A 17784-nucleotide genomic window follows, 5' to 3' on the forward strand; every position below is an offset into this window, starting at 1 on the left:
GTTTGCAGCCTAGTATGTTAAAGTCTCCAAAAGCATCAGCCAGAGTGAAAAGAATCAGATTGGTACGTCCTAATGATGGAGAAAGCTATTTAATTTCTGTAATAATGTAACAGCCATTAGTGGGTTTTTCTCAAGGAAGCTTGAAATAAAGTGAGCTAGTGGCAAAGGAAACATGAATGAGTCTTTTGTTCCTGTCCAAACATCCTAGTTATGAGATGCTTAACATGGCACGGGCACTGTTGTTATGGCATGGGCACTATTATTAAACAAGGTTGATGCAGGCACAGGTTGAGTCACGGGTTATTTGGCAAGCTCAGAGTAAAGGGGCTGTGTCACTGTTTGCCAGGGTACCAGCACAGGGTGTATCAATGTATGTATGAATATACATGCAGAGGAAATAAAGTCTGTGACAGGCTGAGCAGAAATTCTACTTCTGTAAAACAAACTGCAGTGCACGCACGTAACTTGTGTCACAAAGGGACCCAAGAGTGATGGAAAATCATACAGAATTAATGAAAATCAAGCAGTAGCTTTCCTCTGTACACCCCACTCCTAATACAGGTGCATAACGAGGAGAGGGAACAGTGGCAAGCAAAGCCATGCATGGTAATGACCCAGGACCCACCATCTAATCACAGCCTATTCTCTGTTGCTGCTTCACTTAGTGGTTGTGAACAATACCTCATCACCACCCATTGTCCTCCCTGCTCAACCCCTGTGTGAGATAGCTCCTGCAAGAACCTGCCTTGGCATATTAATCACACATTTTTGGTCAGGGATTAGCTGGAGCTCTGCTCTCATTGCCTGCCTCGGACTCTTTGATGACTTTACAGTGCTGCACCAACTCTCCACAAACGCACAGCTGGATCCTCCCCACCAGAGAGAACAGAAACCAAGCTCTCCCAGCCTCTCTGAGCTTTCAAGTTGAAGAAACAGAATTGAGAGATGCAGAACTTTCTCTCTTTCATCATAGCTTTTTAGTTTATTTTAATGTAATGATAAATTTTAAAGCAACCAACATCCAAAGCTCTGCTGGGTGCCTTGGCCAGGCCAGGGAAGATAAATGACAGTTTCTAATTAGAGTTTGGATTCTTGAGCCACTGTCATGGGCTAGAGAGTGTGCAAGGGCACTGATAATTAGGTTAGTCATGCAACTGCTGACTCTGGTATCTATGAAGTCTCAGAATGAAATACATTTTGCAGCCAAGGAAATTTAGAAGTGCAATGGATTCCATCTAATTTTGGAAACTTTAGTTGGGTTTATGCTTAGTGCTGTTCTCTCATAGCCAATACTCCTGTACTTAACAAAACTCTTTCTGCTGGAGCATTTGTTAGGTAAACAGATTTCTAACATGGGCTTTTCAGAACTCTGTGGTTTATTTTATTACTGAGAAAAGCAGCAAAATTGAGAAAAGTGGCTCTTGCTCAGTCCTTCATCTGGGCTCTGTTTTGTTGCACGTGTAATCTTGCACACAGCATATACTGCAGTAAGGGGCTGCAGTGATGGGAGTTGTAATTATAAATTAATTTCTTTAAGTGTAAAAAAAATAAATAATTTGCTGCTCTGTAGCCTCTCTGTGATGTCTGATTTTGGGAGAGGAGCTTATATATCACTTGAGAGTGGGGTAGGAAATGGAGCTGGCTGATACCAACTGCATTTCCTACCTGTAGGACACCTACAAGTGTCCTGTCTATCAGTGGTCAGTGCATTCTATCTCTTGCTTTTGGTCTCTTGATACTGATGTTGTGAAGACATAAGCAGGGTGAAGGTTCCATTTCTGATTTGGTGAGGTTAGCTTACAGCTGAAAACAGCAGTCTCTTTTTTGCCAATATCCATGTCTTCATGCACTTTAAACATGATGCTTTCTGCCTGTGACACTGAGCACGTGCTGGTGATGGGAATGAATGTGGTTGGTGTGAGTCACCATTTTCATGCATCCAGAAATTTAACCTTGAAGGAGTTAGCCTGGTGGAGTGATATTTAGAGATTGGTGTATAGTCCTCTTGTCTGGCCTCACATACCACCAAGAAGGGCCCTAAGTTCCTCAGAGGCAACAGCTTTGTGGCATTTTCTGTGGTTGAGATGATGTCTTCCAAAAGGCACCAACAAAGTCTGTTACTGTAGTAATTTTTGTCTTCAGATATGACTCGGTGGCCTCTAACAATTTTAGTCTGGTTAGGGATTGTTTCCTTTATGGTAGACCCTGGATAAAGTTTACTGCAATGTCAGCAGAAGTTACCAAAATCTGGTATTGGATGGATGGATCAGTGATGAGGTGCAGGTCAGTCATCCATCCTCTGACCTTCAGAGGCTTTGAAATGATCCTGAAATCCTTTGAAATATAACCAAGAGAGTATTCAGTGAGGCAACTGGATATTCTTGTGACTTTGCCAATAAGTTATTTATTGTGGAGGTATAAACCTTTTACTTTCATTGCTTACAATTTGAGAAACCTTTAATGAAAGTAAGTTATGTTTTCCACCACTGCTGCTTAGCAATAGTATTTCAAACTTAAATATAGACTTTAATGTATTAGATTGCCTCCTTTCATGGGGGTATAAATCTTTCACTGCAATATGGTCCTGGATGTCTTGCAGCTATCTCCTTTAACACATTTTCCCTCACACCATGTGTCAAGAGGTTTAATGTTTCATTAACTCCCACAGCATTATGGTCTATTTAAGTTACAGAGCTGCCTTATGTTTTGTGTACCGTTGGGGAGTTGATTGGAATAATTCACTCCTACGCCTTATTTAGAAATGACAGTAATAATAGTAAAAAAAAAAGTTCATGCTGTATCTCCTCATCCTTATTATCCATGAAATACTCAGAAAAACCAAGAACACTTCTTCATGATTTTGCTAACCTCTACCTAGCTAGCTGAATTTAGAAATTAAGAATTTGTGTCTAACCTGTGACATTTGGAATTAAGAAACAGCTCATGTCTCTTGTTATGCAGAGAAAAAAAGAGTTGGGAGGATTTCATGAGCTTACTGAGATTTTGGTGCAAATGTAGGACTAAATTAACATGTAAATTCTGAGAGAAAGACAGGAAAGTGCAGCTTGGTTTTGTGTACAGCACTGCTTTGTTACTACAGCAGTCATCCACTGAACAATTGATGGCAACAGTTTTCTAATCTGTGTATCATAAACTCGTCAGAGTGACAAGACTTTGCCAGTGCTTCAGGAAGAGCTTTTAATTAGGATATAGCTCTGTAGCATCTTCAGTAATAATTGCAAGGCTTGTATCAGACATATGGAAGAGTTCACCAGAACTTTTAACAGACTGTTAACCAACTAAATTAAGTCAAAAGATTTATTTCTTCCTGTTGCTTTCTACGTCATTGATCAGTGTCATTGTGATCAAACTTTTTCCAAGTTAAATTGCAATCTGTGTATTTATTTTTTTGTTTAGTTGTTGAAAGGCTGAGATTCCAAAACAATGATTAGACTCTTTAGTTCAGGCTGTAAGATGTGCTTCTTTACATGTGTTTTTTTTTGTGATTTTTTATTATTATTATTAATGGACTCTGGATCACCCACCTCCATCTGTTTGCCTTTGTTTCTCAGTACTGCCAGCACAAGCCATCTCTTTGTACTTCTCTTAATCTAGATAATAGTCTTGATATGAAACTAAGTAGTTTCCACTTCATATACAGAATAGTGTTTAATGTATAAACTGCACTAGAGCCTGGGAACATTTGTTAGAAGAAAGCCACCCTTAGGAGTGATGGTAGCTGAACATGATGCATGTGTACAAGGGCAAGGTCACTTCTGCAAAGTGTCTGCAGCTTTAGGTGGCAGAAGCTTCTCTTTCTGCAGTAAGATCTGACATGCAGATTACCTTAACGGGAGTAATTTGATCAAAACTTGATTAGACTTGCAAAATATTATTTAACATATTTGCTAGCGTACTGTGAAGTAGGAGTGTAAATAATTAAAAGTAAACAACAGTTGTCCTTGCTTTTGTACTGTTTACTTTGCAGAATACTGAATTTTTCAAATTAACAAAGACTTTGCTTCATTAGTGTGAATTAACGAGATTCTACTGTAGCTGAATTTTGTTGCAATTCCTTCCTTAGGAATTGCAGTTGGAGTAATAACAGCTGCTTAAAACTACTAGGTGTAGATTTCTTCCTTGTTAATGAGTTGTTCACTAATGATTCAGTATCTCTGGAGAGTTCCCTTAGCTGAGATTCCCCCATAGCTGTGGCACTTTTTTGGTTCTTCCTTTCAGTTTTCAGTTGAAAAAAGAAAACTGAGAGCAAGGCCTATTGTTCTTGTCAAGGAGAGGCAGGATATACGTGTCTGACATCAATACATCTGAATTTGCTATAGTTATTTTCATATCCCAGTTATTTTCTTTTCTAAGATGGCTCTAGAAAGTTTTAAGTAATTAGTGCAAGCAACTGCTCCTTTAAATAGATGTATTTTTTGACTACTGCTGAAAAACTGACTGCGTGGTTGTTTTGGATGGAAAAAAAGTCTTGGAAATTAGTGGATCCTTACTGAGAATGTAGCATACGAGTCTGGATTTATTCTAATAATAGTGTACTTTCTGTGAGCAAGACTGCAGGTAAACAATTTTCTTTTCTTTGCCCAAGTGGAGCAGCAGCTTGTGGTGGCCCAGCTGGGCGTGCAGAAAGCTGGCTCACAGTGCCTGACACCTTCAGCCTTTATTTGTCGACTGGATACAGTCCTTTGTTCAGCAGTGGAGCAGGATTTGCAGCAACCCCTGAAAGCCAATTTTATCGACAACACGGAGAGGACTGTTAGGACAATGCTTTAAAATGTGTGCTTGGAACTTGGGCTTGGCTGCCCTCCCTTTCCTCCCTTCCCCTCCTCTGAAATAGCTACAACCTGGTTGTTCCTGGGTTGCTGAGTTGTAAACTTTGGAGGTGAGGATGCTTGGCTTGGGAGGAAAAGCTTTTTAAAACATGATAAAAATGATGAACTGCTGTTTAGATGTGTGACTCATGGCAGGTGAATAGGGAAACAGTGTTTGCATCCTGTAATAACAGCTGGTGTGAAGTATCCTGGATAGTGTTCAGATTCATATTGGGCTTTGGAGGTGGGCAGTCCTGTTCAGCAAGTTTGAATTTCTGCTTCTTTCAAGTTTTCTTCAAGATACACATATAGTTGTAGACATACAAATGTCAAAGTTACATTGTAAGGCTAGTGTGCTTTTGTTTTCATTCAGGAAAATAAAGAAGCTGAGTATGAAAAGCTGATCCTTGCTTTAAGAAAAGAGCAAAATATCTATTCCACACTAGTGAAGACCTTCAAAGAATCGGATAGGTATGTACTTATTCTATTTTGGTGGCTAATAGATTATTAACTCAAAGGTAAAATGTCAGAAGTTATGGGGAAAAACTGCAGCTTAACTGGAGTGGTGGTAATTTTGTGCTGGCCCCATTATTCATGAGGCATAAACTAGCTGTCATAGTCTCCTTAAATGAGAAATATTTTTGTAAATGAGGTTATATTATGTAAATTACTTAAATGTAGAAAATACTTGTTTGGATTGGAATCTGAGATGAGACATTTTTGTTTAAGTGCCAACATAAGCAGCAAGTTTTCCAGGAGTTACGTGTCCTGTGTTGGAATACAGGGGAAGAATCGAATCGCAGGGAGCTTCTGGGTGCTGGAGAATTTGCTGTGGTTTACTCCTGAAGTACAGATAATACTTATCTGATTTTGGAGAAGGTTAAACAAAACAGAATAATTGAGGTTTGCATAGTGTGTTTTCGATGTAAGGCATTCACAAATACAGCAGGAGCAAAGGGCTTTAACCTTTTAAAATCAGAGAACACAACATTCTAGAAGGAAATCTGTGACCTACTTTGTATCCTATTAGTGCCTGGCAGTTGAGAAGGAGACATTATGATAGAACTAAGAAAATTCTAAGCTAGTAGGTAAAAATAAATTTAAATGCTTTATAAAAAAGACTAACTTTTACTGTTATAATTACCAACACTTTAATTAGGTTTTGACAGCATTTGAGGGCTAACTCCTGACTCTTCCTGCCTGAAGGCAACAGCTTTGTGGGAACGGGTGTTTGTGTTTTGCAGTTGGTTTATAGACCACTATAGTTTGGAAACCATAAAGTGAATAGCACTAGAGTAGATGAGATCAGGCATTTGAATTAAGTGCATTAATAGTAATGCCAACTTGTGCTTGGCCACAGCTTTAAAGCTATTTTAGCTAGGAGACTCTTTCTCATTAGAAATAGTGATAAAAGTCAGATTATGGAGATTTCTTATTCTTATTTCTTATCTCTGGGAAAAGAGCAATAGCTTTTGTGACTTTTCTGTTGAACAATCACAAAGTGAAGGAAGAAGCCAGTTAATTTTAATATTTCACATGGAGGGTGCGACCTGACATTGAAACACATGCTGTGGGTAAGGCAGTTGTCAACACTGTCTAGTGACAGCAAAGTAACATAGCTCTAATACTAGTTTTTCTTAGAATATTGTTCAAATAAGGAAAATTTCAACTGTAGTTGATCATTAGGGTAATAGGAGTTTTGCCATTAACTTCTGTAGGATCAGGAGTTCAACAATAGAGCTGGATTTGGAAGCAGGTCTTCTTTCTCCTCCTCCTCCTAATTTTGTGGACTAAGATGTGCTGTAAATCTCATCAGGGAAGACTTGAACCCCCAAAGTTCTGGGGAGCTGATGAACAAGCCTTGCAGATAACTTAAGCTTCCTCATTTGTGTCACTGCTGTCAGCAGTCACACGGATTTTAGGCAAACATCTGTTTTCTTGCTGACGTATCTTCTTTTAGGCATTATTTATTTTAAGCAACCTGGATGGTTATTTTTCAAAATAAGCTACTGGATGTCAGGACCAAGACATTTCTTGTCTCTCCAAGCAGGGAATCAATGCTTTTTCTTACAGAATCTTTAACTTGTGAAAAAGAGAAAATGTGCTTACTTAGCTTCTAGTAATAGCTGGTTTGGTTTTATTCTTAATATTTGGCTGAGCATTTAAAGAGTGCTTTCTTCAGAGGTACTCTTGAATGACTGAGAATTGCTTAAAACAATAGTTTCTTGTACAGGAAACACTGACAACACCACACTGAGAGTCTTTTCATACATGCTGCCTTTTAATTAATGTGTTTCTGCAATATGCTGTTATTATGCAAGTGTGATGTGCTGTGTGTTCATATGCAGTCTCCTCTAAGGTGGATTTAAATTTATTTTAAAGATTCCTGAGGTCTCTGGCATTTAGTGCAGTGCACTGGAAAAGCTACAGGAGCTTAATTTGACTCTAAACCACTGAGGTTCTGAGTGAAATAAATGTGAAAGTAAATAATACAATGAGTTCAGTAACACTTTGTTAGTATTAAGTAATAGGGGGAGTAAAATTGATTAATAATTTATTAATACTTGTTATTAAGTTGGATTTGTTTCATTTTATTACATTCTCTGGTTGTAGTGTACTTAAGTCTTTTTACAGGCTGATCTGAGCTGCTGTCTTGTTGATGTTGTTGAAGGGTATGGGGAAAATCTAGCAAGGGACAGCTGATAGGAGAGGCCTGGGGGGCAGGGACTGATGCTGAAATAAGAGCTTCAGTGGGCACCTCGGGAGAAAGCTGCTTAAAGATTTAATTCACCTTGACAAATTATCATTTTTAAGTTTGGGCATTTACACCCCATTGAGATAATTGAGACAATTTTGACCTTAAAATGTCTTTTAACAGACTGTCCGAGAAATGAAGAAATAAAACAGTTGTGTCTGGGTCCTATTTCCACTGAAATGCTATTTTTGACTTTTTTAAGTGGAGCATTAGATTATATGGTACAGTTCTGTAGCAGGGGAACAAAGTTTCCATGGTCACCATAGAATGGAATACACAGAGCCATCAGTATTATGTGATAATGGTATTTTTCTGACATATTTCTCAGAAGTTAGTGATTTTGATTTTCCTTAAAAAGAACTACACAGAAGTTGGCTGCTAGAATATATCTGTCATGTTTAAGCTGACTTACAAGGCACACAGCTCCAAACAGCAACAAAAGGCTGTATATATAAAATTTGAGTCTCATCCTTCTATGTAGGGACTTTTTTGTTTGTTCCTATGCATCAAAATGATGTGACTGGGTGACGAAAACCAGCACTGGCTAAAGTGAAATGGGCTCTTGGTGGAACCTGGATGTATAAAAGATGCGGAGGGGCACAACAAAATGTTTTGGATTGAATCTTGAAGGTATTTTTCTCTTTTTTTTTAGTATAAATAGCTTGCAAACGGAACTAAACAACATCTTCCTCTTGAGAAAACAACTAGAAGAAGATGTTTTAGCTAATCGGAGGCTACAGAAGGTCTTAGAAGATCAAATTAAGGACATGAAACATCGACAAGGTCTGTATAGAGGGGCAGCCCATCCCTTTTCTTATCTTCTTGCACAAAAGAAGACTGGTTTTATTACAGTCAGTTTGCTGTGATGGCGAAGAAAACGTTTGAGAGGAGAAAAAGGTGTGAAAAGGCTTCTTCTCAGCTTTCCATACCGAAAATGATTCGGGGGGGGTTTGTAACAGAATGTCTCTGAGCAATCAGGGCATATACAGAGGGACAGCTTTTCACTTTCCATGCAGTAAATGTTAGTAATTCTATGGCAATTCTACTGCAGTGATCGTTTCAAGCTGCCTACAATTTTATACCCATAGAATTTACTGTTTTCTGCAGAAGTCAGAGATTCCTGGCTTTGAATAAATCTGTGGCTGTGGTACTGCTTCCTGACCATGGGATGCAATTATTCCACAATACTTTGGGAAGGAGCTTGTGTCTCAGGAAATGGTTAGACTCCTCCTGACAGAACAAGTATTTCCCCAGAAAGAAAAAATAGCCAGATTGTTATTTTGTAAATAAGAAATAGTAGAGCTTTTAAATATAACATCTTCAGGGTTTTTTTTGTATTGTACTTCTTTGGAGATGTTTTGAATATTTACTTGGATATAGAAAATCATAATGTAAGTGGACATTGTTAAATACAGTTTACTGCATGTGTACAGCTGTATGTGTTTTATTCCATAGGGAGTATATAAATAACAGTAAAGCCTGTTCACTTACACCTTTCAACTTAGAGCTTCAATTTTAGCATTGCTCCCTTGACAGCTATGACAAGTGACAGAAAATAAGCTGCTGCCATTTCAGAGTTTTCAACCTCAGAAGCACAGATGATGAACAGCCAGGGTAGGCCAAAGGCTCTTGTGGCCACTCTGGAGCTCTCAAAAGCAGTTGTGTTGAGGGTGAGGCTGCTAGGAACAAAGGCTCTGAAAATTCATGATCATTTGTGAAACTTTGGGTCCTTGCAGCAGACATGGGATCAGTGTCAGAGCTGGGAGCAGCATTTGCATGTCTCTTCTTTGTCCTGATTTAGATATGCATTCTCCCTATCTAATGAGATGTATTTATAGAATTAACTGTCATCTATATTGTAAATGAACAGGTGTTTATTGAAACATAACAAGTCATTCCTGCAGTTATAAAGGAAATGAATAAGCTATTTTCAATTCAACTAAAACAATCTTTTGACCCAAAAGCAAAATAAATTCATTAACTTTGTCTAACCTGTCTTTTTGCCTCGAGAACTTAAGTTCACTTTCATAAAAATATAGTTAAAACAGCATAACTCTTCATGCCTTACTTATCCTTCCTGAAAATTATTTCTAATTGTAATGCTAAATATGCAAATTATAATTCAGAATTACATTCACAACTCATGCTGATAACCACAGAAAATACAGCCACGGAAAATACAGCATGGCTACATGTCAGAGGCACAAAGAAATATGAGGACAAAATTTGTTCAATTAAACAGAAAGCTTATTTTGGGGCATGAAACATTTCAACTGGCCTCCCACAGACTTACTAGTAGGTCCTTACTCAGAAAAAGTCCTGTCTTTGCATTTTATGCTGTTTTACTGCAAATAGAGTTTCTGAAATAATTCCTGGCCTTGGTTATTTTGACAGATGAGACAGTATCTTTCTGTGGAGATCAAACATCTTATATGAGTATCTGTTTAGGAGAGCAAGATCATTTAAACCTACAGCTAGACCATCTGTCTCTTGAAGAACTCAAGAAAAAGGTATTGATCTCTTTTATTATTTACTGTTTCTAATGGCTCAATTCTGCTTCATTTATTGTTTGTGTATCTCTCACAAAAAGGTTTATTTAGGTACAGTTGGGTAGTTCTGAAAGGGTTTGAAGTTCTCATCTCTGTGGTTTGTGATCCACCTTTTATGAACCATTTAGCCTTTGTTACACCACTTGAGCTTCAGAATCAGCTGAAAAATAGAAAGGTGGGTTGCTGCAAAGCTTTCATGATAGTATAGACACCTGGATTCAATTTTCAGACTCAATATCATATTTTAGTCATCATGAAGTATACCAATTGCAAGAAAAAGTTTTTGCATGAAGGTATCCTACAAAGTATGCTTTGCACACCTTTATTAATCTTGAAGATGGTGGTGTTGTCTATAATTTATACTTCTGCATAGCACACTCCATCTCAGGACTTGCAAATCTTGGTAAATATGTCATGTTATAAAATAACCCTGAGGTAAGTTAGTGTTGTCTCCATTCTATGTAAGGAGAACTGAAATTCACAGAGATTAAATGTACAGAGTATTGTCATACAGTAAACTAGTTCAGAAACTTGTTCTTCTGACTCCTTATCCTGTGATCCATGCACTTATTTATAAGGAATTATTCTGAATATGGTTGTTTGGCACTGAACATAAGAGAAAGTTTATTTTTGTCATGGCAAGCTGAAATGTAGGCAGGTGTTCAAAATGTGGAGGTGAGAAATCAGAAGGAATGAAGGTATCAATAAAAAAAAGCCCCAGATTGTGTCCCAGACCTGTTCTGGGGATATTCCACTTTTATCTCTGAACATACTCCCTTCAGTAGATTCAGGGGCATTTATTGACAAAGAACATTTATACACCATTTCTTACTTGAAAAAGGGCTTGTATGCCTTGAATGCTGATCTTGTTTTTCCAAATATTTTGATCGGTTTAATAAAAAGATTTCTCTTTTTTCTTCCAACATTGCCTTGTTGATACACTTACATGAGTCTGTGACAGTAATGCCTGTTCAGGAGTTTTAAACATGATTGTCCAGCTTTTGTATCTGAAACTACACAGCTTGATGGTGGCTTATAAAAGGTGTTTGAGATAGAAGAACAGGTTGTTTCTGAAGGCCACTGTTGCCCCTTAATGCCAATTTCCCTTGCACTAAAATGTTTCTTCTCAAACCAGCCTGTAGGTGTGAAGGGTCCTCAGGTTTCTTTACTATTGAGTTGTGAAACTTGATACATCAACTTAATAACATGCCTGGAAACTACAGTCTTAGAAGTTAAGATTTCTTGAAAACTAACTCAGAAATATATAATCATGTTTTCATAGATCTGGAGATTGCCTTGTGAGCAGACAGAGAAACTCAGGCCTTCCAACTCAGTTCTGATGTAGCTGGAGATTTATATGTCATTATTTGTTTTCATACTAGTGTGGATGTTACCAGTGCTGCTTGTTCTTTGGTTATTTAGGTTACTGACCTTCTCTTGATGGTTAAGGATCTGCAGTCAATTAATCAAGAACTTAAGAAAAAACAGCTTGGACTTTCTACAACAGATTCTCAAAGGAAGGAAGCACTAAAAATATTAAACCACAGTGAGGTAGGTTTTCTGTGTTAGAGAGTCTGACTCTCACATCTAATACACCTTGTGGAGTCATTTACATCAGTGCAGAATGAGTATAAAACCCTCGGGGCTTAGGTTGCTAATTCTATATAATAACTTTTTAAATTAATGATGTAAACAACTTTAAGATGTTAGCACAACAGAATCAGCTCAATGCCAGTGTTCAGTGATGTGTCAAGTTGATTTTAAGGAAGCAGCATGCACATTAAAGTATTAATTTGGTCTGTGATCTGTTTGCTTCGTCAGTTGGAAGGGGAGGAAATGGTTAATAGTACAAAGAAAACACTGTCTTATATAACATTTTAGTTATTACTGAGTCTGCTTGTCTGCTGTTCAGGAGTTGTTCTCATGCTGTGCCTAATTCTGCAAGAGCTGAGTTCCTATCTCTTCTGCATCTGCAAAACAAGTAGGGTTCACTGTAGCCAAAAAAAAAAGAGAGTAGCATTTGAGGTCAGTTAAATGCCTGGCTGTTCCTTCATACTGGGAATAGAAATGTAGGAAGTGGCCAGCATGGGTGGTAAGCTGCTGAGAGGTGCAGGAAAGCAATCACTGCTGGGGGTTCTGTTCTTTTGCCCAAAGCTAAGCCTGGTTTTAGCTGTGGGGGAGGAGTAGTTTTGTCAAAATATTTCCACTGAGAAGCATTTTGGGTGTTGGGGTCCCCATGTGTTTTATGTGTGAATGATGAAGGCTCTTCAGGAGGCTTGGGTGGGTTCTAGTGAACCTTTTAGGTGTTACTTGAAATGTGTCTTTATATTTTGTTGTGGTTTTTACTTTCAGTTGTATTGTTGCTGTGCACAACATACTGAACAGGGAGGAAAAAATGCCAAACCAGTAATGATGGTGCTAGTATTTTCTGTCTCAAGTTTCTGAATTAAACTCAAACAGAAAATTAGGAATAGTGTGAATTGTTGTACATAGGGATTGCCTAATTCAAGAGCTGGGATGGTGGTATTGGTGATTTTTCTGCAGGACCCTGGGAAAAGGGTCATGTCTTTTACTGTATGTGCTGCAGATTTGCTGGGAGCAGTCCTCAAAAGCCACAAAATATTCTTACTCTTTCACTTTTAATACATACTCATGCAACCTTTAATTGAAATTCATTTTAAATTATAGATCCACCTTTAGGGGTACCATGGCTTTTATTAAAATAATGAATTTACACGTTACTGTAATAGGTCTGCATGAAAAGCTCGTGGGCAATCTGTTTCAGAGTGAATGCACTTTCTATAATTAATATTTTTAGCAATTTGCCTCATCATCCTGCAGAGGGTGCTGCCCCCCCACTGATGCCAGACTTAATTCCAAAGGAATTGGAGTCCTGGGCTGAGATGATGATGACAAGATACTGTGAGCCCCTGTGTTTGTCTCAGCACAGAAAATACATCTCAAGCTACTTGCCTAAGCTGTCTACGTGAGGCTGGATGTGCAGTGACAGAGGGAAGCTTGTGAAATCTAAATCTCAGAATTACAGGAGAGTTAAATATGGTATTTTAACCTGTGCCAGAATGATAATGGTACTATGGAGCTCGAAAAATGAAAGGGTCTGTAATTAAATTTTTTAAGTTTAAAAGGTACCATTTTATCAGTCTCGACAGTAAATGGGAACCTGCATTCCAGGGTTATGGATTGTGACAACTGTTTTGCGTAGTACTAACCACTGTCAAAAACCTCTCAAGTTACATTTTTTTGTGTGTATTTTGGGCTAGAATTTGTTGGCAGGTAGTGCTGAGATGACACGAACTGTAAGAGGAGTTTGGACAGGCACAGGAAGATGTATCCTCCTCAGGTTCTTAAAATGCACCCTTCTTTCTTTTCCTTCTCAAAGCCAGAGCACAGATCAGATGAAGCTGCAGGTTGGTGCCTCAGCATCTCCCAAAGGTCTGACAGCCCCGAATACTCTGTTTCTTAGCTGCATATTTGGAAGGGAGGGAGAAGGAGGAAAGGAAAAGGTTGTTTTTGTGCTGTCCTCTGAACATCTGCTTTCTCTGAGAGAAGCAGCCTCAGTGATTTCAGCCTTCAGGGCTCCAGGGATCTTTGCAAACCAAGCATAGCAGTGGTTCATTTAGGAAAAACATTCTCAAGGTTTTTGGTCTCCAAGGAAATATTTTAACCAGGCAGCTTATTCTTGGTAGACTTTTTTCCTGGCCTTAAGACACTTATTTTCTTTTAATATTTTGTTGAACATTAGATTGTATTCCTTGGAGCACACAAAGTTTCTATTCAGCCTCTCAGTCACAGAACTGTAGGACTAGGCTCAAACTGCAGTTGGTTGTAACAGTGTGCTATAACCTGTTGGTCTTCTGTAATAGTTTCATTCTAAGGATCATCACTTACTGAACCAAATCCTGGCCTGGGAAAAGCCTGTACTAAAAATGTTGAGTCATAAAAGGTTGTTGCACTGGGTGGAAAATGTGTGTGCAAGTAAGTTTATTTTTAATACACAAATGCAGGGTTTGTCCAGAATCTACACATGGAAGATTAATAAACATTAACTTTTTTATTTATGCAAGCTAATATTATTGGATTCTTGGGATCCCATGATTACAATGAAAAGATCTTTTTATAATGCACGCCCTTGTTCAGTGCCACAACCCTACCTGTGCCTTCCTCCAGTTTTCAGAGTCTTTACTCTGTGTTGTCCTAGAGTACCAAATCGGAGTGAAAATACCAAAATAATTAAAACATGACTTGGAATTTAGTTTTCAATATAGGTTTCTAATAGTAAAAGGCAAATATATTAATACACTGCACCATCCGGTTCCTGCCTTTTAAAATTCATACTGAAAACCATTAAAGTTGCTTATTTGGCTAGGGACTGGAAGATAAAAAGGTTTTTCTCATTTATTTCAGATATATATATATATATATGCATACATTCAATGCATACTCAATTAAAAAAATCAAACCCCACACATGCTTTCAATTCCCAGTGTTCTCAGGAAGCAAAAATAAGACTCGTGGCAGAATCTGGTCTGTCTGTGACTGGACTGACATGCTGTGAGCCCAGAGTGTCCAGCATGGGGTGCTGGGGGAGCAGATGTCTGTTTTCATGCCACTGTGCTGTGTATCCCTGGAAGCTGTGAACATCACAGCCAGGACCCCAGACACCAGTTTCTTCCCTTTCAGGCCGTTGTCTGAGTCTTTGTACCTAGAATCTCAATTTTCTTTAACGATGCTCAAGATTCTGCTTTTCTTATCTTAAAGGAATTCTTCTTTGCCCCAAATCACACCAAAATATCTATGACTGTTAGACACAGCAGTGCCATACACAGGCTGAGAGGGTTGGGGTTGTTCAGCCTGGAGAAGAGAAGGCTCTGGGGACACTTTATTGCAGCCTTCCAGTATCTGAAGGGGCCTGCCAGAAAGCTGGAGAGGAACTTTCTACAGGGCCTTGTAGAGATAGGATGAGGGATAATGCCTTCAAACTGTAAGAGGGTAGACTTAGATTAGAGATTAGGAAGAAGTTCTTCACTGTGAGGGTGGTGAGACACTGGCCCAGGTTGCCCAGGGAAGCTGTGGCTGCTCCATCCCTGGAGGTGTTCAAGGCCAGGTTGGATGGGGCTTTGAGCAACCTGCTCTAGTGGGAGGTGCCCCTGCCCACAGCAGGGGGGCTGGAACTAGATGATCTTTAACATCCTTTCCAATCTAAACTGTTCCATGATTGTTGCCTCAGGTGCTTTAATAGCAAAATTTTTGTCCAATGCAGGTTTGAATCCTCTGTCTCAGTGCTGTATCCTACCTATGGTTTGGGTTTCAGCATAGCATTGCAGATACTTACCACTGCTTTTACACCTTTCTACTATTTAATTGGCTTTTAGCAGTGAAAAATCTTAAATAACTGTCTTTTTCTATTAGATTGGGAAATGGTGCTATAAACCAAGGTAGTATAAATATCCTAAATATCCAACCAGGTCTTATCACAGGGAAGTGTTGGAACGTGGTAGCTCCAGGTCACTCATGGTGGATCTAAAAAGGGGATGTGAGACTGTGCTTGTAGTCAGGTTGTTGTCTGACAGGCTGTGCCAGAATGTGGTGACTGCATTCAGTAATGCTCAGGAAATAAGATATTTCCTTCTGATCAGTATTAAACCAACATAGGCAAGGCTAAATTCTCTCCTCACCTGCAGAGCAAATTGAGTAAAGGAGGTGAGCTGTAAGTGAAATCAAAATATTCTCTGTTGAGAGAGAAGCAGCAAGTCTTGCCTAAATTTGCCAACTTGTAGAAATTTGTAGGGTTCTGTGGAAAACTGAGGAAAAGATGATTTGGAACCGTTTTCTACAAATCAGCAAATTTAGGCAAGACACAGCAGCTTGTAACCTTCAGTGTTACAGTAAATCTTTTTAGTGTATAGCAAGCTACATGTGCTTTGTTTTAAAAGCATCTATTTCTTGGATGCTGGAAAAGAGCCTAAATTGTGCAGCAAAAGAAAATAAATTTTGAAAATTGGAAAAGAAGCACAATGAGAACACGTCTGAAGATACAGAGGTCCTTTGCCAGAAGAGGTTAAGTGATTTTTATATTTTCTGTAAATTCTGAGCAGAAAGGGTTAAATAAAAGTAAGATATTTTCACAGTATTTAATATGAGTCATTCCTGGGGTTTATATTAATTTTTCTTTGATCTTGTTGAGGAAATCTAATTCAGTGTTTGTTACTTTGTATTACAGGCTTTTTTTATTTTTCTTTTAAGACATGCCACTGACTTATTTATGCATGTTTCATATCACAATATTTTTTTTTCGAGCTGCATTTTCACATCATTCCATACTTTTGTGTAGTGTCTTGAAATAACAGAGGAGCCTGTGATGCAGACTGGAGATGGTGGCAGTGACAAGAAGATGCAGAACAGTCAGTTTTCTGAGAGGGTCAGTCAGGTAGGACTCTGCTCTGGGTACATTGTGTTACAGTACTCTTTTCTCTGCATGCCTTTAAAAGTCCTTGTTTTCTTGGAACACACAGTCTTGCAAACAAAGCATACTTTTCTTGGTATCTGATTTTGCTTTCAACTAATTGTTATCTTTAAGAGTTTCTGAAAGCTTTTTCCTATGTTTATCTGCTGCTAGGGCTTTCAGTCAAGATAGCTTTTGTTAGGTCCTTGCTTTCTCTTGTTTGAGTACTCATAATCTTCCTTGATGAGGGTGACAAAGTCCCTAGAAATTGTTTTTTTTTTCCATACACACACCAATTTTCAGCCTCCATTGCAATCACGCCTTGTACAAATCATCCAAGACTCACTTGCCATGATGATTGAGGAAAAAATACTGTAGATCTTTCTTCAGGGTTGAAACACCTGATGTCTTGGTAACTTGTTGAGTACATGTTCCTACATTCAGGAGTCTGCTGTTGTCATTCAGAAGTGATGTAATGTAAAGCATCACAGAATTGTAAAATAATTCAGATTCCAAGGGATCATAGAGTGCAAATAAAGTTGAACCTTTCTGGTTTCAAAATTATAACGTGCTAAACTATGACATAAAGCTGGACATTTTGGTTAGTAAGGGTGAAGAACAATGATGTTCTGTTCTCTGTAATGGCTGTGTTTCTCTCTTTACTAGGTGTGCCTTCAAGTATCTTTAGATTTTCCTTGTGAGGTGGATAAACAAGTAAGTAATATAAAGGTTGTCTTGACTCTTAGACATCTTAATCTCTTGCTGCTGATGGTGATTATATCTAAATGGCCCCAGTCTGAATTCTCATCTAATTGATACAGAAGGCTTTAATTGATATAAATAGCAGTTGAATAACAACAAAAAGTTGGTGGTTTGTAAATACTTCAAGTTGTTCCCTATCCTGGCCATCAGGACATGCACCTGGAGATCCTGGGACAGAATTTGCACTGTAAAGACAAGTGATTCAAAGGCAAACTAATAAAAAGTTAGCTGCAATCTGCAGGCAACGTGCCAGAAGTTTCATACCTCTTCATAGATAAAAACCTTCAGGGAAATCTACTTACTACTTACGAAACAACCGATCACTAGGAATTAATCATCGGAAATAGATGTTAATTAGTTCTTCTATTAATAAATAGTAAGTGAAATGTCTGTGGATGCTTCTTAATGTAGATAAAGAGCAGCAGG

General features: G+C 38.4%; 1 protein-coding gene across 1 annotated transcript in view; it reads left to right on the plus strand.

Moving 5' to 3' along the window:
• The window catches only part of CDK5RAP2 (CDK5 regulatory subunit associated protein 2), a gene marked incomplete at both ends in the record, with an annotated part of 66766 nt that overhangs the window by 23106 nt on the left and 25876 nt on the right, over positions 1–17784 (plus strand). Inside the window, 7 exons of the mRNA XM_008946938.1 lie at positions 3714–3729; positions 5182–5300; positions 8237–8367; positions 9979–10094; positions 11556–11684; positions 16486–16581; positions 17263–17310. Coding sequence (XP_008945186.1) covers positions 3714–3729; positions 5182–5300; positions 8237–8367; positions 9979–10094; positions 11556–11684; positions 16486–16581; positions 17263–17310 — 655 coding nt within the window. The remainder of the gene's footprint in view (positions 1–3713; positions 3730–5181; positions 5301–8236; positions 8368–9978; positions 10095–11555; positions 11685–16485; positions 16582–17262; positions 17311–17784) is intronic.

This window comes from Merops nubicus, unplaced genomic scaffold (genome assembly GCF_000691845.1).
Source record: "Merops nubicus isolate BGI_N331 unplaced genomic scaffold, ASM69184v1 scaffold24990, whole genome shotgun sequence".
Lineage (NCBI taxonomy): Eukaryota > Metazoa > Chordata > Aves > Coraciiformes > Meropidae > Merops > Merops nubicus.